Source organism: Podarcis pityusensis (genome assembly GCF_964106645.2).
Source record: "Podarcis pityusensis genome assembly, chromosome: 3".
NCBI classification, from domain to species: Eukaryota; Metazoa; Chordata; class Lepidosauria; order Squamata; family Lacertidae; genus Podarcis; species Podarcis pityusensis.
The window spans coordinates 86,242,054-86,267,894 of NC_138026.1; the positions used below are offsets into that span (position 1 = coordinate 86,242,054).

Below are 25,841 nucleotides of genomic sequence, written 5' to 3' on the forward strand. Positions count from 1 at the left end.
ACGTAATATTCATTCATGTTTCCATTATATTTACTCTGTTTAGGAAGCAAAACGTTTTCAAAACATTGACAAATCATGGATAAAAATAATGCAGCGAGCTCATGAAAACCCCAATGTAGTTAACTGTTGTGTTGGAGACGAGACTATGGGGCAGCTTTTACCGCATTTACACGAGCAGTTGGAAGTGTGCCAGAAGTCGTTGACAGGGTACAAAGTTTACAAACTTTTTGAAAAAAATCTGATCCTTTTAATTTAGGTCAAAGTAATAGTCCATCTTAATTAACTTTTTATGGTTTTAATTAACATTGCATGCTTCTTAATTTTTAGTGTCATTTCGTGTTTGGTATTAAGGGGAGAGTTCTGGGAATGGTGTTTTGGGAAGTTATTAAGAGATTTTAGGGGATTGATTTGTAGCATGTGCAGCTGGCATGCTCAGTGCAGATTTATGAGTTTAGGCCCATATATGTAAATTTGCTTATAGTCTTTGGTATATTTTTTAGTTTGGTAAAAAAAAATCAGAATAATAATAATATAAAAATCACTTTGCAAATAAATAATTACTGTTCTAGTCTTGCATATTTTTATTAATTCACTCCAGACAGTCAATTGCCAAAGCTAAGTTATGGCTCAGAGTACAGATAATATTGGAAGGTAAAAAGCAGGAATATTTTCTTCTGTTTATAGTAGATCTTCCCATAAATCTAGGCTTCTATACACCCATGCTTCACTTTTTATACTTTTAATTTTCTAGTACCAGAATTTTAGGAATTGGGAGAAGATGGAGGAATTTTGATCTGTAGCTCCCCGATTAAGGTCAAGGATGACCTTAGGTGATGTTGGGCACTAGGCAGTAGCTGGGATGGGTATTTTTAAAAGGATGTGTGTGGGAATAAATAGTAAAAAACACAAAAAACCCTGAAACTACAAATGGCCCTGAATGAGTCTCAATATTATTGTTTATGCAGGCTGAAAATAAGTATCAGTGAACACTGATTTATCATCCATTAGCATGTACCACAATATGCAAAAGCTAAAGTAGCATTGGATGTGAGGCACGTGGGACAGAGCAGCTTTGGCCCAGTCGCATCATAAATCCCTCTTCCATCACTTACTTACTACATCTTCTTACCAGAAATGGGGAACAGGCAAACTCCCAAGGCCTTTAGGGTGTTGTGCATGTGGTATGAGAAACCCTGCTGCCATCTCAAACTCTCATCTGCACCCGTTTGTTGTGTGCTTTCTATGGACTCCTGGAGAGCAAAGATTGTTGCCACCCCATTGTATTGCCTGGCACTGCAACTGTCATGTGCTTGCAATGAGAGGGCCCCCTTAGCATGGGGAGGGCAAAACCAGGATTGCAGAGTTCAGAAATCCAGAAGAAGTCATCAAGTCAGGTGTTGTGAAAGGAAACAGATAGTGTTACTACTAGCAAGATCATGAGGAAAGGCTTCCTAAGGCAAGAAAAGAATTGGGAATAGGCAAGAGCTAGAAGCATAAGTTGGGTCTATAATCTGGATGCCCGTAAGTTGCACAGATAAAGGAAAGTGGATATAATGGCCAGAAAGGGCAGAAGATTGTTATAATGCAGAGGAGTAGAGCAAGAAGAGCAGCAAAGCAATTTTGACCCAGGAAATTAATAAAAACCAGCAGTAGCTCCAGAAGCATTTCCAGGTTCAACCTGTGGAGGTCTTAGGCTTCTGAAGCTGTCCACAGATGGGCATGAGAACTTCCAAAGGAGTCGCCATGTTAACTCTGCTGCAAACCAAGCCAATGAGGAGTTTTGTGGCATCTTAAATATTAAAACTTTGATTATGGCATAAGCTTTTGTGGGTACTGGAAGCTCAGCATGCAATCCTGAGATTTGTTGCTATGCATCCTTTGCATAGGATTGATCAGAAGCAGTTTGCTACCTGGTAGGTGGCTCGCTTACCAGAATGGGGAGGTGGCAGAGAGGTCACCAAAGTGCAACAGAAACACTGGATTGGTTCTGCTGGTGCACCTGCACCTTGCCCACCCCTCTGCTGCTTCATCCCTTCTCTCTCCTTCCTGGTAAACACTCACCTACCCAAAAGTTAGCATGGTGGCTCTGCCCCACTGGCAAATTTACATCTCGGATTGATATTACATACATTTATTTGAAACTCCCAAGTAAGTGCACTTTGAAAAATGGAGGGGAAAACGTTTTCTGAAATAAATCTCTTTTCTTATTAAAGATATTTGGAAAAGAAAAGATTGCTGTTTCCCAGATTCTTTTTTATCTCTGACCCTGCTCTTCTGGAAATACTTGGACAAGCTAGTGATTCACACACTATTCAGGTAGGTTCCAACATATATATGGGAAAATAGTATTTACTGAATGCAGAACAAATTTGAAACAGCTCTGATTTTCTGTACTTCATGTACCTTTAAAACTACAGTGCAAGGAGCTAGCGACTATAAGCATGATTTATGCTAGTTTAATCAAAATGGTTTAACATATCTTGGAAAATAGAGGCTCTTGTTATAGCCAGACTTAGGGTGAATTCCAGGAATTCCTGCACATTAACTACTATACTCTCATCACTCCAGCATGGCTCCCTCTTGTCACTTCCTATTGGAAACTCTCCTATAAATTCAAATAACCTTTGGCTGAACGCAGCTGTTTACCAAGGAGTAAATTCCCATGGTGGGAAGAAATCCATGTTGGGATCTGGCCATCAACATCATTTGCTCTTCTCTTTAATTCAGAAATTGTGCTCATTTAGAAAAATAAGCTAATTTGTGAAAATGTCCCGGCTAGAATACTACAGGCATTCATGGGTTTTATTTTTCTTTCAGCCACATTTGCCTGGTTTATCGGACAACATAAATGAAGTGGAATTTCATCCAAAGGATTATGATCGCATAATGGCAGTCATATCAAGAGAAGGAGAAAAAATTCCTGTAATATTTTGCATTTAAAAAATATAATTCAGTATGATTCTGAATTTTATAATTAATCTTTCCCTACTTACCATCCTAGAAATTTGGCTCAGTTAAAAATAAAATGTTATTTCTTTGTGCAGAAGGATGTAAGAGGACCGTTCTCTAATTAGAATATCTTAACTAAAAACAATCCCACCCACCCCTTAGACTTGCCAAAGCCTGAATATGGTGATAAAATGTTTTTGAGATATAAAATATTTGGCTAGCTTTTGATGAGTGTGGATAGGGTAATATGGAGTTAGGCTTTATACATTAACTAACTTTTAACATTAACATTTTTACCATACAGTATGAAGCTTTAGAATGTATGAGCTATAAGCCCATGAAGTAGCAGTAGGCAGTGCTCTTTGACATATTTTATCATATGTACAGCAACTGTTTAAAATTATAACAATACTCTAGTTCTTTTGTTCCTCAGTAAACCATGTTTTATGAAGTAGATTCTTGCTCATTAGATGAGGTAGACAGATCAGAATGGAGCCCTCAGCAGTAGGAAGAGCACAATCATATTAGCTTTTCTGTGTGTGTACCTGTGAATTCTAGTCTTAGATGAGTTTGTTCTGTGTTTAATGCAATTTACTCCCAGTTAACTCTGTGTGTAGGATCTTACGGTGAGCAGTGTATCACTCCTGAGTGTTTGATGCAACCTCCCAAATTCACATCCTTTTTTATCCAGCCGTGAAGACAGGAACAAGGGAAACCGTACTAGTTTTGAGATAAAAATATCAACTTGTGTGACACAGTTCAGTACACTGAAAATGAATTAATTCCACCCCACAATGGCCACCCCTGCGATCAGGTCTTTCTGTGAGGTTTGAATAGTGCTTTGAAACTCCGGACAGCAGCTCCATGACACAAGGAACTGGCTGTTTAGGTTGTGCTGGGTATATCTGAAGTCAAAGGATGCCTTGCATAACAATTGCAAAAAATAAGCTTCGTTAAACAATCTTGTCAAAATAAGCTCATTGAACTCCAACTCATCACTTAATTCTTCTTTCTCAATATCCTGATGCACTAAGTAATCTAGGTAAACATTTTTTCCTACCTCAAGTAACATGAGGAACAGAATCTCACTTGGTGGTATTCTAGTTCCCATTAAGAAACACATTTAAAGTAAGACCAACAGTCTCTTCTTATGGTCTCATTGTACCCCATTTGAACTCTCCCTTGTTTATATATTTGTTGTTGAGAAAATTGCTTTAGCTTACCGGTAATTTTTTAGACATCCAAAAATGGAAGAATTGGGACTATTAGGATCATGGAATCATAGAACTGTAGAGTTGCAAGGGATCCTGAGGGTCATCTAGTCCAACCTCCTGCAATGCAGGAATCTCAGCATGCAATCCCCCATCCAATCTGAAAGCATACCAGAACTTGCTTAGCTTTGCAGAATTTTGAGGCATCCAGTTTGATTTGCCTGCCTTATTCTCGAGCAAAAATGCACAAAATTATGGTATTCACCAGTTAGTACATTGTCTCCTTTCTTAATCAAACTAAAGATATTGTAAACCCCATTTTGAATAATGAATACACAACTTTTAATTTTTCAGTTGGACACCCCAGTAAATGCAAAAGGACCGGTAGAGCTCTGGCTGATGGATCTACTGAAAATGCAACAGTCTTCATTACACTGTGTCATTCGGGCAGCCTTTTATCAGATTAGTGATCCAGGGTACCAGCTACTGAACTTCCTTTACCATTTTCCAGCACAGGTGAGAAGTCTGAAAAGCAGGTAAGATCCAGCTATGAAGGCCTGAGGTGAAAAGACTAGGTTTGCATGCTAAAAGACAAAATGAAAAAGCCTGTCGATATGCGCATATTTTTCTGGATTGTGACAGCCATTTGTGAGAATAAATACAGTAGTCAAAAATAATAGGCACATATACCCACTTTAAGGTTCCTTTTGAAAACAATGGTATTTATAATTGCTTAACATTAACTTGTGTGTGTGCAATATTATTTGTCTCCGCTAATGGATGTGGTGTACTTGTTGAGGGACATAGCTTGTATGTGATTCAACAGGTGTAATGAATGATCTGAAAAGGTGTCGATAGTGGTTACTTTATTTATTTTATAGCTAAATGGTAGTTTTTAGAGAAGACAGAATGAAAAGAGGCTGTGAGTCCCCAGTCCTATGCTGTGATCTCCTGCTTTATGGAGGGTCGTCAAGTTCAATTTTCTGAATAGCAGCATAAAATATTTTTATTTGTTTATTCATTCATTCATTCATTGCATTGCATTGCATTGCATTGCATTGCATTGCATTGCATTGCATTTACATGGTTCTCTCCTCACCCCACTCATTCTATTCCCACAAACACTTTGGGAGGCAGGTTAGGCTAAGGGAGGGTGACTGGTCCGAGGTCACGCTGTAAACCTCAGTGCAAAGTACGGATATAAACCTGGTTCTTTTCAAATATTCCAACTACTAGTAGGTAGAAAGGTAGGTAAAGGACCCCTGGACAGAGCTTGTTTTTTTCAAGATCAGGGCCCAGGAAGGCAAATGTTTTTCTTGTAATTCCACGAGCTTTGATACCTGATGAAGCAGCAATAATGCTCACTATAAAGTTGTAAGCCACCCATTTATTTGTGGGTGACAAGTCCTCATATTACTGGGGATGGAAGGGTAGCTGGAATTTGCTGGCCATGTCCATTGTCATATTTGCCAGTGTCATTCTTAGTTTTTACAGTGTTATTGTAGGCTGTTTTTAGTGAGTATTCCAGAAGTCAAAGTTCCTTCTCACTTGAAGCTTCATGATAAGTTTTCAGATGTGCTTCCTCCTGTTTCTTACCTTCAGGGAAGAGTCATACTTGTGACATAAAAAACAACAACCCTGACTGTTTTACCTTTGACGGTTTCTAAAGAAAATATTATTAATTGTCTCTGTGCTTCACCATGGCAATATGGTAAAGCAATTTACAGGGTTGCTTATGGACTTCACTGAATGTATGTGAAAATGATGATAGATAAGAGGACCCTTGAAACTTCCTGATTTACTTCCCGCCTCCAAAGGAAAATCCATATCAAAACCACATTTGTTAATCGTTCTAGTTAATCACTCTAAATTATAGTTTAAAAGTATGAGCTGGGGGTCTATTAGTTATAAATTAGAATGCACTATAAATATTCATGCACATATTTTATTTGTTAAATTTATTATAGGTAGGTTTGCTGGGAATTCAGATGCTGTGGACACACGATTCAGAAGAAGCATTAACCAACGCAAAAGATGATAGGAAAATAATGTCAGTAACAAATCAGAAATTTCTGGATATTCTGAATACACTTATTGGCCAGACAACTCATGATCTCACGAAGTTTGACAGAGTGAAGTTTGAAACCCTCATTACTATTCATGTGCATCAGCGTGATATATTTGATGACTTGGTAAAGTATAAATGTTAGCTGAGATCTTTAATGTAATAATAATAATAAATAATAATTTATTATTTATACCCCGCCCATCTGGCTGGGTTTCCCCAGCCACTCTGGGCGGCTTCCAACTGAATATTAAAAACAGTACAGCATCAGACATTAAAAACTTCCCTAAAGAGGGCTGCCTTCAGTTGTCTTTTAAAAGTAAAATAGTTGTTTATTGCTTTGACATCTGCTGGGAGGGCGTTCCACAGGGCAGGCGCCACTACCGAGAAGGCCCTCTGCCTGGTTCCCTGTAACCTTCTCGCAATGAGGGAACCACCAGAAGGCCCTCGGCGCTGGATCTCAGTGTCCGGGCTGAACGATGGGGGTGGAGACGCTCCTTCAGGTATACAGGACCGAGGCCGTTTAGGGCTTTAAAGGTCAGCACCAACACTTTGAATTGTACTCGGAAACGTACTGGGAGCCAATGCAGATCTCTCAGAACCGGTGTTATGTGGTCCCGGCGGCCACTCCCAGTCACCAGTCTAGCTGCCGCATTCTGGATTAATTGCAGTTTCCGGGTCACCTTCAAAGGTAGCCCCATGTAGAGCGTGTTGCAGTAGTCCAAGCGGGAGATAACTAGAGCATGCACCACTCTGGCAAGACAGTCCGCGGGCAGGTAGGGTCTTAGCCTGCGTACCAGGTGGAGCTGGTAGACAGCTGCCCTGGACACAGAATTAACCTGTGCCTCCATGGACAGCTGTGAGTCCAAAATGACTCCCAGGCTGTGCACCTGGTCCTTCAGGGGCACAGTTACCCCATTCAGGACCAGGGAATCCCCCACACCCGCCCGCCCCCTGTCCCCCAAAAACAGTACTTCTGTCTTGTCAGGATGTAGTTCATATCTAACTTACCAAGTTTTGCTATGTATCCAATATCACTGTTTGGCCTGGCTGGGATTGTGTGAGAGAATCACAGTCTCCAAGAAGGAGGTGAAAGACAGTTGCTAGAGTTACCTTAGATTTTTCTCCTCTGAACAGTAATTGGGCCATGGTTAGATGTAAGCAGTTAACATTCACTGTTTCTTAAACCTCCACCCCAGGATGGCTAAACCTGTACATATTTAGCCCAAAGCTGGCATAAACTTCTAATGGTGGCTGGCAAGTACTTAATTGAAGAAGTGCTGCCCAGTAAGTCAATAAGGCCTTGGCTGGGAGAGGAATAGAGAATGAAAACAACAGAATTAATCAGTATACTAAAGCACAAAAGTAGAAAAGGTATGGTGACAAAAAAACTCAGAACAAAAAAATGCTCTTAGCTAATAGAAACGAGTATTAGGAGAGAAAATAGCAGGAATAATTTTAATGGAGTAACTTTTTAATTAATCAAGTGAATTATACTTCTGTACTGTTATGATATAATTAATGTTTCTTTTTAAAGGTTAAAATGCATATAAAATCAGTGACTGATTTTGAATGGTTGAAGCAGTCCAGATTTTATTTTAAGGAAGATCTTGATCAAACATTGGTGTCGATTACGGATGTTGATTTTGTTTATCAAAATGAATTTCTGGGATGCACGGATCGGCTGGTTATAACACCATTAACAGACAGGTAAGAAGAGTGGATTCATTACATATTATCTATAATTTAATAATGATAACAACCCTACATGGTCAAGGCGAGGGAGAACTGAAGGCAGTTGAACTACCACATCCAAAATCTACCAGCCTCTTGCCAGCAGTGTGGAAGTAAGGGCAGAGCAGCGCTCTTGCATTTCTTTGACCATCTCCCCTCCCTCCTACTGCAAGGGACCTATCATGGACTTGCAGAGTCTAAGAATCTTTGAGCTCCATAGTGGGGACCTGATCCTTTTGCCACCGCTGCTGAATGGGGGGTTGTGTGTTACCCGAGTTCAACATGTAGAGTGAGGTTCAATTGTATTGTATTCGTACGCATCCATATTCCATACTGCAGTGATCTGGATTTACATTTACAGATGCTACATTACTTTAGCTCAGGCTTTGGGAATGAACATGGGAGGAGCTCCAGCAGGACCTGCTGGCACTGGCAAAACAGAAACAACGAAAGACATGGGGAAAGCTTTGGGGAAATACGTAGTCGTATTTAACTGCTCAGATCAAATGGATTTCAGAGGACTGGGCCGTATTTTCAAAGGTAAGGCCTGGCTTGTTGGACATATTTAAAATGAGTAATAGAATTAACAGCGTTCAGTGCTCCACTGGTGTTCAATATAGGCTCATCAGATACTGTAGTTATATCTGTCACAGTATCTGCCTAAGCCAGTGTATGGAAAAATTGTTAGGGAGCTATCGTTATGGGGATACAAGGGGGATTCTGCCCCCTGCTCATGCTGCTCACCAAGCCTTCACTCGCCACTCCATGGAAACTCCTTAGACCTTCTCCTTTCTACCCTGTGCAACTTCTAAGCCCTCTTTTCACCCTCCCAACCCTGCTTCTGAAACTGCTTCCCTGTTCTGCACCCCCTTGAGCCTCAGCCAATATGGCCAATGATCAGCAATTGTGGGAGCTGTAGTTTATTTATTTATTTAATTTATATACCACCCTATACCTGCAGGTCTTAGGGCAGTTCACAGGATAAAATCAGAATATAAAACCGCAAAATACATAGTTCAGCAACATCTGGAGTTAAGTGCATACCAATCTTCCTCACTGAAACCTGTGTGTTTTTAAAATTCTTAAATTGGAATATCAGAACAATATTCAAATCCTATACCCACTTATATGAGACTAAGTCTCATTGAACTCGGTGGAAATTCTCGAGTAGACGTTGATGGAGCTGCAGGGTTCCTGCCCTGTGGAGTTAACAGCCTGAATGCAGCAAAGAGGAATCAAGGGAAAGAGATTCATTTCAAGAATTTACTTGGGAGCAAGCCCAATTGAATTTAGTGGGACTTACTCTTGAGTAAACATGTGCAGCATTGGCCTGCCAATATCTGATAAGGGGAAATTGCAAGATAGAATAATAGTTTTTATGGAAGACTGAGTTAAGAAATGTAATAACAGTTTGTAAGATGCAGGCTGAATGTAATATGAAATTAAAATATATTTGCAATATAGTATACTGTACTACAGCAAATTGTAATGGTAATAAACAGTTACTTGTTTCATAATTAGAAACGTACTGCCCTAATTTTTTTCCTAAGGAGTAATTCATTTTTTAAAATGGTCTTAGCTTTGATACTTGTGTTTAAAAGATAAGAGAAGGAAGATTACATTGCCATGCAAAAGTTAAGAAAAACAAATTCTACAGCTGTAGCATGTACAAGAAAGCGTTTCATATTGGATCAGAAGTGAAGATTTACTGATTCAAAGATCTAGTGCCTAGGGCTGCAATCCAATGCACACTTCTCTGGGAGTAAATCCCTTTGAATTCAATGGGATTTGCTTCTGAACAGGCATGTATCAGATTGTACAAGGTAAGATTCATGCAGGTTTAATCTCTATATGCCATGAGACAATTCTCATCAGCCACAGCCAGCACAGCCATGCCGGCTCTAGCCAATGCAGGATGAAGTCCAGAACATCTGGGGATTGCCAGGTTGGCAAAGGCTGGTGTACACACTTTGGATTTCTGGGGAAGTACAGGGCCGATCTAAATGTCATGGCTCCAACACTGAGATGGCTAAAAAGGCTTTTGTATGAGGGCTGTAGCAATTGTGCATGCAAAATAAATTGCTGAATTGAGTAGTCAGGATGTGGTATTCTGACATCACTCTTACGAAGCTTTGGGCCTGAGAAACCATTAATTTTCTTAAAAGTTCTTTCCTTATGAATACTGCAGTTGCCCAGGAATGTTGTATGAATTGATATGATACGCTCTTGGTGAGTGCACACACTCTTTTCTTCCCATTTGCGTCTTTGACAGATGTATGTATGTATATATTGGGGAAAGTTAACATTTTAAACCGTATGTTTGAGCAAGCGCTGTTGCTTGCAGACACCATACAAATGGCCTTCCAAATACATGCTGACAGTGGGTGATGCCAGCAGATGGTTTGCCATCACTTTTCTACAACATCAGTACATACCCAGAAGCAGTCTTTTGAGGTTTCTTCTCTGCATATAGCTCTGGAAGAGAGATCTTGCCCAGGCAACATAGAAGAATAAAAAAATTAACCACAGAAAGGATATAATCAGGGTAAAAAAAATAAAATCATTTTCCTCTTTTAGGACTTGCACAGTCTGGCTCCTGGGGATGCTTTGATGAATTTAACAGAATTGAATTACCGGTGTTGTCAGTAGCAGCTCAACAAATTTATATCATTTTGACAGCAAGAAAAGAAAGGAAAAAAACAGTTCATATTTTCTGATGGAGATGTTGTAGATTTAAACCCAGAGTTTGGAATTTTTCTGACAATGGTAAATTATTACGTTAAGTACACATTTTTTATTTATTGATGAGAGAAAATCAATCATATTTTTGTTTTGCAATATACTTGAAAATAAATTACGTTTGTGGTTAATTACTTTGTCTAACAGAGCAATATATTTGAAAAGATTAAATTTATAATACCTAAATTAGGATAAACAGAAATGTCATGAAATTGTGGGAAATGTTTGAGTTCTCCAGAACTCTTTGTCAGGTAAGGTGTTATAGAAAGCAGGAAGGGAGATGAGGAATATATATACCTGTGTGTATATATATTCCTCTCTCTGTGAGGAGAGAGAGAGAGAGAGAGAGAGAGAGCACGCACTATTTTTCTAGAAAAAGGGGTGCCGGAACTCATGTCTCCCTCTTTCTCTTATAATTCTCCAGTGAGTTCCAGCTGAAAAAAGCCACATATATCTATATCTGTAGCTATATCTATATCTATCTCAAATTTATATTTATATTCCATGTTTGGTTTATAATTTGTTCTTCTCCTGTGGTAATTTTTCTTGTGATCTTAGGGTGAAGGTGAAAGGCAAGATAATAAATAATAAATAATTGAATTCAAAGAGGATATAGATGCATGCCATAAATCACAATTGTGCACATAAGTTGAGACATATGCCAAACAAAATTACCCTAAATTCTGTGTTTATTTGCAGAATCCTGGGTATGCTGGACGCCAGGAGCTTCCAGAAAACCTAAAAATTCAATTCAGAACTGTTGCAATGATGGTTCCAGATAGACAGGTACTATTTATCACTCCTAGGCAACATATCTCTCAGCTGCGTACCTTTACAAAATAAAAAAAATTGCATTGCTCTTTGCTCTTTCTGTTATTTAAAATATTCTAATATTAATAAAATTCTTAATAATTTGCTGTTCTTTTTCAGATAATCATGAGAGTGAAACTTGCAAGCTGTGGCTTTATTGAGAATGTCATACTGGCTCAGAAGTTCTTTGTTCTCTATAAGCTTTGTGAAGAGCAGCTTACCAAGCAGGTAATATTGCATCACCAATATAGTTCAATAGCTGTAGACCAGGGGTGTCAAACTCAAATTCATCGGGGGCCGCATCAGCAGTTTGGTCACCCTCAAAGGGCCGGTTGTATCTGTAGGACTATGTGTCATGCGCTCAATATATAAACAAGTGGAGGTTTCCTGAATGCATGTAAAGTGGAGGCTGCCGCGCATGCGCTGAAGAGGCGGCTTTCTTGTGTCAAAAAAGAAAGAAAGCGAGAATAAAAGGTGAAGGCTGGCGGCCGCCGGCGGCTACACGGGCCACATGATGAGGTCTGGCGGGCCGGATTCGGCCCGCGGGCCTTGTGTTTGACACCCGTGCTGTAGACCAATGAGTGGTACATAGATAACAAAGAGTAGTGAAACAGGACCTATTAGTTCCCCAGAATTCTTACTTGTTAGCCTGACCTAAAAACCTTTGTAGGGCCCAGGGCGTATTTTATTAACTGCCGTGGTCTATTTCTGCAAAGGGACTTATTTGCTGGTTGCCGCTTCTCTGACCAGAGCTTGTCTGTGATGGCTGACATTCTTTGTGTCCAGACTTCCTGGACCCACCATAGGATTATACCCTGACATGACTAGCATATGTGATATTATAGTGATCAAGTTTTATGCCTTCAGGATATTGTAAAGTATTTGTTCTTTGATAAACCATACAGTAGGTAACCATTTGAGTGACCATTGCACTCCACATTATCTCTGGACTATATGTTCAGGGATGAAATCAATATTCCATATTGTCAGCTGTGTCACTGCCTCCAGCCTCAGAAGTGCCCAGAACCTCCCCAGGTTTCCTCAGAGCGTGCCCTGGTGGGGACCTTCCTCAAAGTTGCCCCCTTTCACCACAGGATGTTGCTCTTGCTTTTGTTTTATATACATTTTACATACAAAATTTGTCTTTTCTCAATGAACATCCAATTTCAATATATTACATTAAAGTGCTCTGGTACATTCTCTTAATTTCTCTGGTTAGGGTTTTGAGTTTTTGCATTTTAGAAATATTACGGCTCAGCACACTGTTCTGGCCCTGTTACTATTTGTAGCATTTGTCGCTTTCATTTTTAGGTTCACTATGACTTCGGCTTGAGAAATATTCTTTCAGTGTTGAGGACTCTTGGATCTCAGAAGAGGGCAAGGCCCGACGACAGCGAAATGAGTACTGTCATGAGAGGACTAAGGGACATGAACCTCTCTAAACTTGTAAGAACCCATCCATTTAAGATTTTCAGAGGATACTTTACAATGTGGCTACTATGTATTTTTCTTTTATTGCTGCTGTTTCAGATGTGTTTCAAATATTCCTCATGTTCTAAAACTAATTTTAAATCTTTAGGCATGGTCACATTCATTGAGTATAAAACACTCCACTCTGTAGAGCTACTAGACAGAATTGAGTTTATAAATAAAAGAAGAACAGAAACGCATGAACACTTTTCTATAAGCACTTTCGTGAACACTGATTATACTTACTCTGTTATTTAAATAGGCTTTTGAATTTTGTAAGCAGTCAAATAAAAAAGACTAATTCAGGAGGAGAGCTGTAGCTCAGTGGCAGAGCATCTGCTGTGCATGAATAAAGTCCCAGGTTTAGTCCCCAGCATCTTCTCCAGGTAGGGCTGGGAGAGAGCCCTGTCTGAAGTCCTGGTGAGCTGCTGCCAGTCAGTGTAGACAATACTGAGCTAGATGGACCAGTGGCCTTACTCAGTATAAGGCAGGTTCCTGTGTGTCTTACATCATTAAGAGTGAAACTCTACTGCTTCATTTCTTTTACCTAAAGTAAATTAATAATGCTTCAAACCCACTGAATTCAGTGGAAGTAGTTTTTCACACCTTGCCAATAAAGGTCCGTATAGTTAAAGCCATGGTTTTCCCAGTAGTGATGTATGGAAGTGAGAGCTGGACCGTAAAGAAGGCTGATCACTGAAGAATTGATGCTTTGAATTATGGTGCTGGAGGAGACTCTTGAGAGTCCCATGGACTGCAAGAAGATCAAACCTATCCATTCTGAAGGAAATCAGCCCTGAGTGCTCACTGGAAGGACAGATCGTGAAGCTGAGGCTCCAATACTTTGGCCACCTCATGAGAAGAGAAGACTCCCTGGAAAAGACTGGTGTTGGGAAAGATGGAGGGCATAAGGAGAAGGGGACGACAGAGGACGAGATGGTTGGACAGTGTTCTCAGAGCTACAAACATGAGTTTGACCAAACTACAGGAGGCAGTGGAAGACAGAAGTGCCTGGCGTGCTCTGGTCCATGGGGTCACGAAGAGTCGGACACGACTAAACGACTAAACAACAACAAGTTTTTCATAACCATTGCAAGTCCTATTTCTTTCATTGGGAAGCATGACTAATTTTATCTGGATCAGTGACCATCTCTACAAATCCATCAATTATTGTGTTTTGTTTATTTGTTTGTTTTTCCAGGTAGATGAAGATGAACCCCTTTTTCTTAGTCTTATAAATGATCTCTTTCCGGGGTTGGTATTGGACAGCAATACATATGTTGACCTTCAGGCAGCCGTTGCAAATCAGGTTGAAGAGGCAGGACTGATTAACCATCCACCTTGGAATCTTAAGCTTGTCCAGGTATTACAGTATACCTCGTAAACTTAAACTGCAGAACCTACAGATGTGAATTTTTGCTCCAAATCACATTTTCCACATTCAAGCTGTCTCAGAGGATCCCTCCTCGCCTCCAATAACAACCCAAGTATCACATTATGTAACTTGCGGTGTGCATATAGTTGTGCATTATTATCCAGAAGCAGTGATGATAATGATTATTATACCGCACCCTAGTGGTTTCCCTAGCCACTCTGGGTGGCTTACAGCATATATAAAAACATAATAAAACATCAAACATTAAAAAACTTTCCGATACAGGGCTGTCTTCAGATGTCTTCTAAATGTTATGTAGTTCTTTGTCTCCTTGACATCTGAAGGGAGGACGTTCCACAGGGAACCTTTCATATTTTTCATCGTATTGACATATTCTGCCTGTTATTTGATGGCAATAGCATCTCTCTCTCTCTCTCTCTCTCTCTCTCTCTCTCTCTCTGTTCTGGAGGAGGGCATGGTGCCTAAGCCAACAGCTCATGGTTCAAAATGTTCCTTGTTCTCTACCAATGCAGTTTCTAATTGACTTCAACAAATCTTAAAATCTCTTGTAAGATCTAGATACACCACATACAGATACAGAGAATTAAGTTTGTATAAATGTCCTCAAGCACTACCTAGATTTAACCTTAATTACCTTGCCTAGTCCCGGGTAAACGTACCCACTCCCTCCCTGCTTTGCACTGAGGACATGCTCAGGAGGAAGTCCTCAGGAAAACAAGCTCAATAGGAACACAGATAATCCTAATAGTTATTTCTGATTTGGCCACACTTTTTTCTCCCTCCCTGTTTTAGTTGTATGAAACTTCCAAAGTACGCCATGGGTTGATGACACTTGGGCCAAGTGGATCCGGGAAAACAACTGTTATAACTATGTTGATGAGGGCAATGACAGAGTGTGGATATCCTCACAGAGAAATGCGTATGAACCCAAAAGCTATTACTGCGCCTCAGATGTTTGGTAAACTGGATACAGCAACAAATGACTGGACAGATGGAATCTTTTCTACACTGTGGAGAAAAACGCTTAAGGCTAAAAAGGGTATACCAGCTATAGTGTGTTCTATATAGTGCATATGGGAACGTGATTATCATCTCTCAGCGTACCGCTGAAAAGGGTCTTCTGTTTGCAGCTGCACTAATTGGTCTCTGTTCTAGTAAAGATAATTAAGATAACTTGAATAAGTAATTAAGATAACTTGAGAAACCATATATTCATTTAATATAAAACTGCAGTAATCTTAGGGCAGTATCCAACCAAGTAGTTCCACTAGCACAAGGAGTTCTGGCTGTGCAGTGGAATTCCCTCCCTCTCTTCTCTTTCTGCATGTCCCGTAATTCTGTTCTGGAAATTTCCCCTGCCCACCAGAGCAGATTTTGAAACAGTGGGGGGTGCATAAGGAGAGGAGAGGAGAGGAGAGGAGAGGAGAGGAGAAGTTCCACTGTGAAAACTGAAATCCTTATGGAATTACATCATTGGATACTACCCTTACTCTTCAAAAAATGTCTAGTGAAATTTCATGGGGACAATGCTGCAAATGTATTCCAATTTAAGGCTTGAGACACATTGATTTCTATACTGCTTAAAGATGTGCAGTGCAGCCTTAAATTAAGAACTGGAACTCACAATTGGAACACTCTCAGTGGTGTAACCTTTGCTGAGCTATGTCATTTCAGCTAGCAGGTGAGATAATCACATTTTGATGCTCCTCAATATCTAAACAACAAGCACCCTCCCTGTAATTGTCGTCGTTGTTGTTATTCATTGTTAGCATCCATATTTCAGCCATATCTCTTTGTTTCCAGGCGAGAATATTTTTCTGGTTTTAGATGGCCCAGTAGATGCAATTTGGATTGAGAATCTGAATTCAGTGCTAGATGATAATAAGACTCTCACTTTAGCAAATGGTGATCGAATTCCAATGTCTCCTACTTGCAAGTTGCTCTTTGAAGTTCACAATATTGAAAATGCATCTCCTGCTACAGTTTCTAGAATGGGCATGGTGTATATCAGTTCTTCTGCACTAAGCTGGAGACCAATATTGCAGGTACACTTTTGCAGGGATGATCACTTTTCCTTTTTCTTTTAAATACTGTGGGTTTTAAAAAAATGTAAACTGTTTTTCTGACTTTTTTACAGGGTTGGCTAAAGACTCGTACTACACAAGAAGCTGATGTGCTGCTAGGTTTATATGATAAAGTGTTTGAAGACGCATATACATACATGAAATTAAACCTTGGTCCAAAAATGGAGCTTCTAGAGTGTAACTATATCATGCAGGTATATAGTTACTGTTGTCTCAGTTGTTCATACAGCAATGCATGATTGCCTCTAAAGAAATAAGCATAGAAATCTTGCTTCCTGACAATCTTTGGGAAAACGTTAAGAACCATAGATATAAAATTGCAGTTTTTCTCGGAGATGAAGTGAAATTTAAGTGAAATTTGTATTTAAGTTTGATTAAGAAAGTTAAACATTGTGTAACATTTTCTTCCTTTTAAAAATATTTCCAGTCCATCAATCTTTTGGAAGGCTTGATACCATCAAAGGAAGAAGGTGGTATTGCATGCTTGGCACATCTTCACAAATTATTTGTGTTTGGCCTGATGTGGAGTTTAGGTTCCCTCTTAGAACTGGAAAGCAGGGAAAAGCTGGAAGCCTTTTTAAGAAGCCATGAAAGCAAAATAGATTTGCCACAAATTCCTAAAGGTGCTTCAGAGACAATGTATGAGTACTACGTTGCTGATTATGGTAAGTGAAAAAGCAGTGCAATGCTCTTTAATAATTAAGTGCACAAACCTCCAGTACTGGAGATGTTCTTTCCAGCATGTTGCTAAACTTCCAAAGAAAGGCATTTATATTTGGCCATAATGAATATGTAATAATGAATGAGGACTAATGAACTGAAATACAGCTAAGGTGAGATGGTGGCTCTGTACAGGCTGACGCACAGGTCCTTTTGGACCTGGAAGAGGGTGGGGTGAGCTTATGTGCACTCTGCCGATGAGTGCGGGGACCAGGAACAGAACTCCTCTGCATCAGTGAGAGGTGTCAGCAAGAGGGGAAGGTCATTTTGATTTCCCCGAAACACAACTGAAATCAGTAAATAAATAAAATGGTGGCTACTGATACTGTTAGTGCTCTGAGTTTTGACTCTTCCGAAATTCTTTCTCTGAAACATAACAGAATTTTGACAGAAGCTTGCAGATTCCTCTGCATCATTTCATGCCAGCCCTACTTCAGACCTTGGCCTTCTAACTCACAAAGGGCTGTAAAGAGGGCAAGATTATGTGCTGGAGTGGGGGATGGGGGGAGATTAGCAGTATGAACCTGCTCCTTCTCTCTTGCGTGTGTGCATGCAATTATTTACATGTAAGTAATCTGAATGCCTGAATAGGGCTCTAGTGTCCGATGGATGAGCTCAGCTCACTAATGGCTGAGTTTTGATTGTTAAGACTTCTTTCCTAAAAGAAGCAGAATTAGGGAGTGTAAAGCTTTCCTTTTATTTCTTGCCATTCTTCCTTACAGTGATCATTATGGAGTGAATGAACTTTATTCTGAATCCACCAGTGACTCAAAATCACCTATGTGATAACACTCTGGAGATTCATGTGACTGAGCATAATAGTATGAGAAAAGAAGTTGGCTTCCTTTAATTCACCAAGTCTTTTGATCCCATGTAGAATAGGTCCAATGGGTTCTGTGTCATTCCTTGTTCGCTAGGAAGTACTGTGGAGTTGCTGGTAAAAGGAAGTTTTTTAGAGCTTTTCCACCATTATTTTGCTACTTTTAGGTGACTGGGATCATTGGAATAAAAAAGTTCAGGAATATGTTTATCCAACAGACAGTGTTCCTGAATATGCATCTATTCTGGTTCCAAATGTTGACAATGTCAGAACCCAGTTTTTAATGGATACCATAGCAAAACAACACAAAGTAAGTGTATATTTTCTTTGCAAAATGTGAGTAGGTAATGTCTTTTTATGCCCAAACTACCTTATTATATATATGTCCTTTTGTGTCTATGATTAACAACAACAACACAGACTATTATAGACACAGAAAATGTTCCTCTGCTTGATTTAAAAAACAACAACCAAAAACCCACACTAATGCAGCCCCTGTGACCCATCTCATGCCATCTCCTAACTTCAGCAGTGGTTATTCTGGGGTTTGCAATAAGGAGGAAGGGACTGGGAAACCCCTATTGAATATGTGACCTTTTGCTCAATATAGGTTTAACTCCAAACAATGATTTATAGGGCAGGGGTGGCTAATCGGTTTGGTGTGCAGATTTGCCCTCCCCTCAAGTAGTCCCCCCCAACTTAACACCACCCCCAATTTTGGCAGCAGCAACAATAAATAAAAAAAATTTAAGCAATTGAATTTCTCAATTGCTCTCAATTGAAAATGCCCAGATCCAATCCTAACTGAATGATGATTTAGCAATTATTGTTTCAAAAGGGAGTTAGCAGTGAGCAAAAGGATTGTGGTGTCCTTCCTTCCCCTTTTCTGTCCCATAAAAATGTATTGATTTTTGCCATTTATATTTTGGTAAGGGCTGAAGCCTGAATAGAATGTGAAAGTAAGTAGTAGGTTAGAAAGAAAACCAACATAATTATATTAAAAATTCTCTTTCAAACCATTTTTGTGCAGTGAAGTAGCTTTATTATACAAGCCTGATAATAAATTGGCATAACGTTGTTGCAGGCAGTGTTGCTTATTGGTGAACAAGGAACAGCAAAGACTGTAATGATTAAAGGTTATTTAAAAAAGTACGATCCTGAAGAACATTTATCAAAATGTTTAAACTTTTCCTCAGCAACAGAACCTGGAATGTTTCAGGTAAGCTGTAGGTTTGATAATCAGTTCTACACGATGTGCTTGCAGAAATATTTAAAATTCTTTGCAATAATCTTAAGTGTAGCTGCCTTGAGCCCTGGTTCTGAGGGGAGGGGAAAACGGATAAGAATGAATGAATGAATGAATGAATGAATGAATGCAAAGCCTGATCTCGTTCTCTGTTTTTAACACCAAGTTCCAACAATATTCATGCTCCCAAGTTATTTGGGAACTTATCTGAGAACTTACATAAATTGGAAAACACATTTTAAGAATGGTTTTTTAAAAAACAAACAAGCAAGGATTTGTAAACTACTTTGGCGATTACTTACATATTTCCCCCTCTTTTTGTGTTCTTTAATTGTTAAGAGGACAATAGAAAGTTATGTGGACAAACGGATGGGAAGTACCTATGGACCGCCAAACGGTAGAAAAATGACAATATTCATTGATGATATTAACATGCCAATTATTAACGAATGGGGAGATCAGGTAGAGTTATAAAATTGTGCATAGTAATATCGTTAAGTACTGCTTCGCTCTGTAATGTTGTCAGTAAAAGTCTGGTGTACTGTGACCTTGGGGAAAGGGCACTTCAAAGGATGCGTGTTCCATGCCTTCCATGGCATAGGGGTCAAAAAAGGAAAAAAATGGTAGCTCTTCAGAGTGCCCAAGTCAACCTAGCCCAGTGTGCCCAGGAGGAAGCCCCAAACCCCAGGAACAGTCTCCCCAAAGCCCAGAGCTGCCTCAGGATTCCATGGAAGGCTCTTCCCAAAGAAGAGTATTGAACTTCAGTGCCTTGGGCAGGCTTAAATCCAGGGCTCCTATGCCTCCCCAAAGGAGCAGGGGTGGGTGGGTTAGAGGGAGAGGCTAGCGGCTGTTGGTACTCCCTGTTCAGTCATGCCCAATGGGGTTTAGGGAAACAGCTTACAGAAGGCTGCCCACAGGGAAGCAAGGACCATATCTCCCCAATCTCTGTAGAAGAGTCTCAATTAGGCATCCAGCTTGCCCAGCCTGTTCCCTGTGTCTTCACTGGGTTTTGTCCTTCTCTCTGAGGCTTTTTATACCCTCCCTGTCTCCCCTCCCTTCATTCTTCCTAAGGCACAGCAACCAGGCTCCTTCTCCACCATTAGAAAGCTGATGGAGAATGTCCACCCTTCTCCACATGTGGAGCCTCCTGGCGACAGTCATAAAGTTATTTCTAATGATGGTTGCAATTGCCTTTTTTGTAATTTGAATCTACAGTGGTACCTCGGGTTACAAACACTTCAGGTTACAGACTCCGCTAACCCGGAAGTAGTACCTCGGGTTAAGAACTTTACCTCAGGATGAGGACAGAAATCACGCGCCAGCGGCGGGGCGGCAACAGGAGGCCCCATTAGCCAAAGTAGTACCTCATGTTAAGAATGGTTTCACGTTAAGAACGGACCTTCAGAACGAATTAAGTTCATAACCCGAGGTACCACTGTACTGATTCAGAGGTTGGTGCCTGGTAGTGTGGATTAGGGCCAACTTAAAGGGTTAGGTACCAGCAAAGGACAAATGAACCCTGACTGCCCATCACATCTGGATCCAATCCGGGTGCAGGTGCAGTTTTGGGACTGAATCATCCTAGGTTGCCTTGATGTATATGAACTGTTGGCATTTTTTTGCTAACACTGACCACCTCAAATGCGACATGGCCTGATTCAGCCAACAGAAATTTAAGCACCATGTAAATTTTATTGATTTAAATAGGACAAAAGCATAGACATTGTCAAGTGTAGCATATTTCATACTGTACCCTATGTCTAGAATAAAGTAACAAATTATTTGGCTAAATTAGCAGGGTTGTATCTCTGGTATTTTGTTTTCAATGAATGGTTAACATATCTTCTATTAATTCCACAGGTAACAAATGAAATAGTGAGGCAGATGATGGAAATGGAAGGAATGTACAGTTTGGATAAACCTGGAGATTTTACTACGATTGTTGATGTGCAGTTAATAGCAGCAATGATTCACCCAGGAGGCGGTCGAAATGATATCCCACAGCGCTTAAAAAGGCAGTTTACGGTTTTTAACTGCACTCTGCCAACCAATGCATCCATAGACAAAATCTTTGGTATATGTTTTTCTAGTACTTTCAAATTGAATTTGTTTTATATTAATTGTCTAGGTTGCCCCTGTGTAGAATGTAAATTCCTTTCTCTCTTTCTTAAAGCAACAGAGATTCTAAAAAACAATGACTTAAAAAACCCCCGCCAAGTATTACAGACGTGACATAAAACTACAGTTAAGGCCATTCTGTATAAAATCATTTGAATGCCTAGGCAAACAGAAAAGTATTAACTTATTTATTTGTTATATAGATTTTATGCTACGTTCTTCCTTCAAGATAGTAGCACTGGAGTGTTCACAACATAAAATATATTTTAATATTCATTCATTTCCACTCTGTTGCTTCCTATGAAACATCTCAAAGCTATCTATCTAATTTCATGTATACAAACAATTTCTTCATATGTCTATTGGTTCAAATAGGTATCAAAATGAGATCCGTGATTGTGAGATTTATGCTCAAAAGTAGTCAGGGCAGTGAGATCGTCAGACCACAAAGTAGTGGATGGGGGCGAGAGCTCACCCTCCCAGTCTTGAAGTATAGGATAACTCTCTTGGCAGTCTTAAGGGCTTGCACGATCCGCTTTCATTGCCCATCTGTTCATCAGTTTCGTATAAAAAGACTGTTTCAAGTCCAACAGATAAAGACTGCGATAAACACTTAAAAGTTACATTGAAAGACAGAGGGTCTTCAACAGGCACTGATACAACACTAGAGATGGCGCCTGTCTGATACGTAATGGGAAATATAAACACATACAAAAAGGCAGTCAAAAATCAAAAACACTTGAAACGCAAGCAGCATCTAGCTTGGCACCTCCAACTATTTTTTTCCATTAATTTTTTATTAAATTTCTGTTTATTAGTGAAAATAAATGTTCTAGAGATATAGTGCCACTACCATAAGCATGTTTCTACATTAAATAATTTGTTATGAGCTAGATTTTTGCTTGTACAATAAGTTATAACATAAGTCATTTATAATGTCCACTGCTTAGTATCTTCCTTCTTTCTGAAGCCGTATCTTTGCTCTGCTGCATTTTGTAGTCAAATCAATTCATCAGCTGAACTTAGTGTTAGTAATCCCATACAACCAAAGGAGAGACCAGTGAAGATTACAAACACATACACGCTGCAATGAAATGCTTGACTTCTCTTTGATTTCTCTCGCATCAAAACAGTAGCTATTGACTTGTCTAATGTTAAGTACAGCTGTAGATTGTTCCTGGAGATGTATGTTTAGCATTCAGCCCTTCATGAGAATATATAATTTTGGAGTCATGTTAAGGTTATCAATATACTGTTATTTTTCAGGGATAATTGGCTGTGGATACTTTCATTCATGTAGACATTTCAAGCCTGAAGTATGTGAAATGATACCAAAATTAGTGTCAGCAGGCAGAATCTTGTGGCAGTGGACTAAGGTAAAGATGAACATAATTATTTGAAAAATCTTCCCTATTTATGGGTTTAACACAGGATTAAAATCTGCTCATATATTGCCTGTAGTGTATAGGTTCTGTAAGTTTTCCATGGTTGGAAGGAATGGAGTTGACTGGGGAAGAAATTATCTGTGCATCCATTCTTAGTTCTAGATGAGCAGATCATAGAATTGTAGAGTTGGAAGGGACCCCAAGAGTCATGTAGTTCAACCCTCTGCGATGCAGGAATCAACGCTGAAAATAACATACAGCCTGGAGCTAGTATTTAGTCATTTCTTCTGATCACATTTTAATGGGAAATTGTGGTTGCAAAACTAGAATTTGCATATTAAATTGGAATTCTTGACCTCAAAATTCCCATCAGCCCACCATCAAAGAGGCAGGCAGTTTCCACTCAAGCCACTCTCTTATTTTGCTTGTTTTTAGTGTGAGTGTTGTAGGGCTGCTTGGAACTTCTTAGTCGTCTGAAACTCATGAAGAAGTTGTCCCACACTCTGCATGGAATCACCCAAGGGAAGCTTCATATTTGCCCAAATGCATGAAAAACATATCACTTTCTAGGTGTTGCTGGATTCCAGCTCACATCATCCCCAGCTATTGGCCATGCTGGCTAGGGCTGGTGAATGCTGGAGTCGAACAGCACATGGAGGGACACAAATGGTTCTTTCTGATACATAAACAAGTGCATGTTCACAGTGTTTATTGCTTGCTTCATTTCCTACTCCCTGCCAGAAGGATCTATGCTCCAGGTATCATTTATCCTGTGAATGCAGAGGTGAGGAGAACTCCACTAGATCCTGTCACAGCTCAAGATTCCAAGTGCCTCTGGCTCATTGGTGGTTGGTAGTTGGTGACCCATTGTGGTGTAGTGGTTATAGTGTTGTACTAAGACCCTGGAGACTAGGGTTCAAATTCCCACTCACCCGTGAAGCTCACAGAGTGACCCTGGGCCAATCAACAACTTTCAGTCTAACCTACCTCAGGATTGTTGCAAGAATAAAATTAGGTGGGGGAACCATGTATGCCACCATGAGGTAATGGAAGGAAATGTGAGGTCCATAATACAGTAAAATAAAGTCCCTTTACTGCCCTTATGAGGTTTGCCATTTAAAAAACAAACCAAACCTGTAGACCTCAGTGCAGGCCCTGTTTTATTTTTTATACCTGTTCATATGCTTTTGCGTTAGGTGAAAATGTTGCCCACACCATCCAAATTTCATTACATCTTCAATCTGAGAGATCTTTCCAGAATTTGGCAAGGAATGTTAACTATAAAATCAGAAGAATGTACGGACCTCAGGACTCTCCTGTCGCTATTTAAACATGAATGCACGAGAGTAATTGCTGACAGGTATGATCATTATATTATTTGCTGAAGAATTACAAACACTGAGATGAAGTCATGCCAGTGTGACATTGTGTTCAGCCATCTTGATTCAGAATGGCTTACGGCACCCAAGCAGTGATGAAGCCTTTCACCCCCACCTGGGAACCCTTGTGCTGAGTTTGGTGACAATATCTCAAGAGGCTGCTGAACCTATAGAGGAGAAACAATTTCCCAAAATATATAGTAGATCTAATCCACAGCTGAGGGACACCCACACCCACATAAATCTTTAGCCATCTTTTCACTCTTCTACAGCGGAAACTTTCTGTTCATCATACCTGAATTGTGTCTTCTAGATTTGTTTGTGAAGAAGATGAAGCGTGGTTTGAAAGAAACTTTTCTAGAGTTATTGAAGAACATGTCGATTCAGAACTGGTACCAATAATTGAAGAAGAACCATATCTTGTTGATTTTTTACGGGATATGCCTGAGCCAACTGGTGAAGAGCCTGAAGATTTTGTGTTTGAAGCACCAAAAATTTATGAATTGGTATTTATTTACTTAATTCCAAACCCTTCCTTTATTGGGTTCCAACAATAGCATGCTCAGATCTATAATGGATACCTATACAAGGACCAGCATGGGAACTCTCAGGCCCCAGGATCAAATGCAGAGTTATAGCTGGATGAATCAGGGGGTGGGGTGAGGATGAGAAAGAGGTATTATGCTGCTTTTTTATTTGCCTGTAATGGAATGCAACAAGGGTGAGGAAGGAAGGCAGGGGCAACACTGGGACTTCCTGCACTCGGACTTTTTCCTCCTGCACCCACATAGGGCCAACAGATGCCAACTGCCTTGCTGAAATGCAGAAGACGTTGTGGGACACAGGCAAAGACAACGTCAGGGCCTGCTCCAGTCAGACTATTGCCCACCTGCCCCACTTAAACCAACTTACAACAGTTGCCCTGTAGGGAAGAATATGGGGACATGTTAGCTCCTTCCCTGTGAGGCTGGTTGTTTCATTTTTTAGCATGTGGTTCTGGGTGTTTTTGTTGCATTTCATAACAGGTTTTTAGCTGCTTTAAAGACTCTTGTTGAAAAGTGGGGTATAAGTCAAACTAAACAAACTGAGGTAGGTTGCCGTGTTGGTCTGCCGTAGCCAAAACAAAATTAAAAAAATCCTTCCAATAGCACCTTAGAGACCAACTAAGCTTGTTATTGGTATGAGCTTTTTATGCATGCACACGAAAGCTCATACCAATAACAAACTTAGTTGGTCTCTAAGGTGCTACTGGAAGGAATTTTTTTATTAGATAAATTGAGTAAAACTGTTGCTCTATATGGTAGATAGCAGAATATTGTAGATCAGGATAGGCAAGGCACTGAGAGCCGCATCAAAAACAGATCACAAGCTTGAGGGTGACTGGTAGCTTTTCATATTCATTTGTGTTTGATTAAAACAATTCATAAACATTATTTTCATAAGTATGGCTATAGGAAGTTGAACCTATTGCAGCAGTTGTCTGCAGGAGCAGTTGCCAAAACCATTTGTGTGTTATTAGAAATGATCATACAAAAGAAGTAGAAAACTAAATCTAGAGGCAATCCACTGTTATATGCAGCTACTGCTTGGGCTAAATAGCCCGCCATTAGTGGAATAAACAACATAAACACTTCTCAGATACGGAACTGCCCACGAGTTAAGTCAGTCCTGGGGAATACATATACCTACACCTCCCTAAAATTTGTTTTTGACAA

General features: G+C 39.8%; 1 protein-coding gene across 1 annotated transcript in view; it reads left to right on the forward strand.

Moving 5' to 3' along the window:
* The window catches only part of DNAH8 (dynein axonemal heavy chain 8), a 138,772-nt gene that overhangs the window by 59,352 nt on the left and 53,579 nt on the right, over positions 1-25,841 (forward strand). Inside the window, 24 exon segments of the mRNA XM_081000066.1 lie at positions 44-207; positions 2,214-2,316; positions 2,818-2,922; positions 4,515-4,676; positions 6,128-6,352; positions 7,763-7,935; positions 8,321-8,499; positions 10,537-10,652; positions 10,654-10,725; positions 11,398-11,484; positions 11,629-11,736; positions 12,820-12,954; positions 14,180-14,341; positions 15,167-15,413; positions 16,178-16,419; positions 16,512-16,652; positions 16,886-17,123; positions 18,166-18,308; positions 19,083-19,217; positions 19,584-19,706; positions 21,105-21,318; positions 22,629-22,738; positions 23,944-24,107; positions 24,440-24,632. Coding sequence (XP_080856192.1) covers positions 44-207; positions 2,214-2,316; positions 2,818-2,922; positions 4,515-4,676; positions 6,128-6,352; positions 7,763-7,935; positions 8,321-8,499; positions 10,537-10,652; positions 10,654-10,725; positions 11,398-11,484; positions 11,629-11,736; positions 12,820-12,954; positions 14,180-14,341; positions 15,167-15,413; positions 16,178-16,419; positions 16,512-16,652; positions 16,886-17,123; positions 18,166-18,308; positions 19,083-19,217; positions 19,584-19,706; positions 21,105-21,318; positions 22,629-22,738; positions 23,944-24,107; positions 24,440-24,632 — 3,741 coding nt within the window.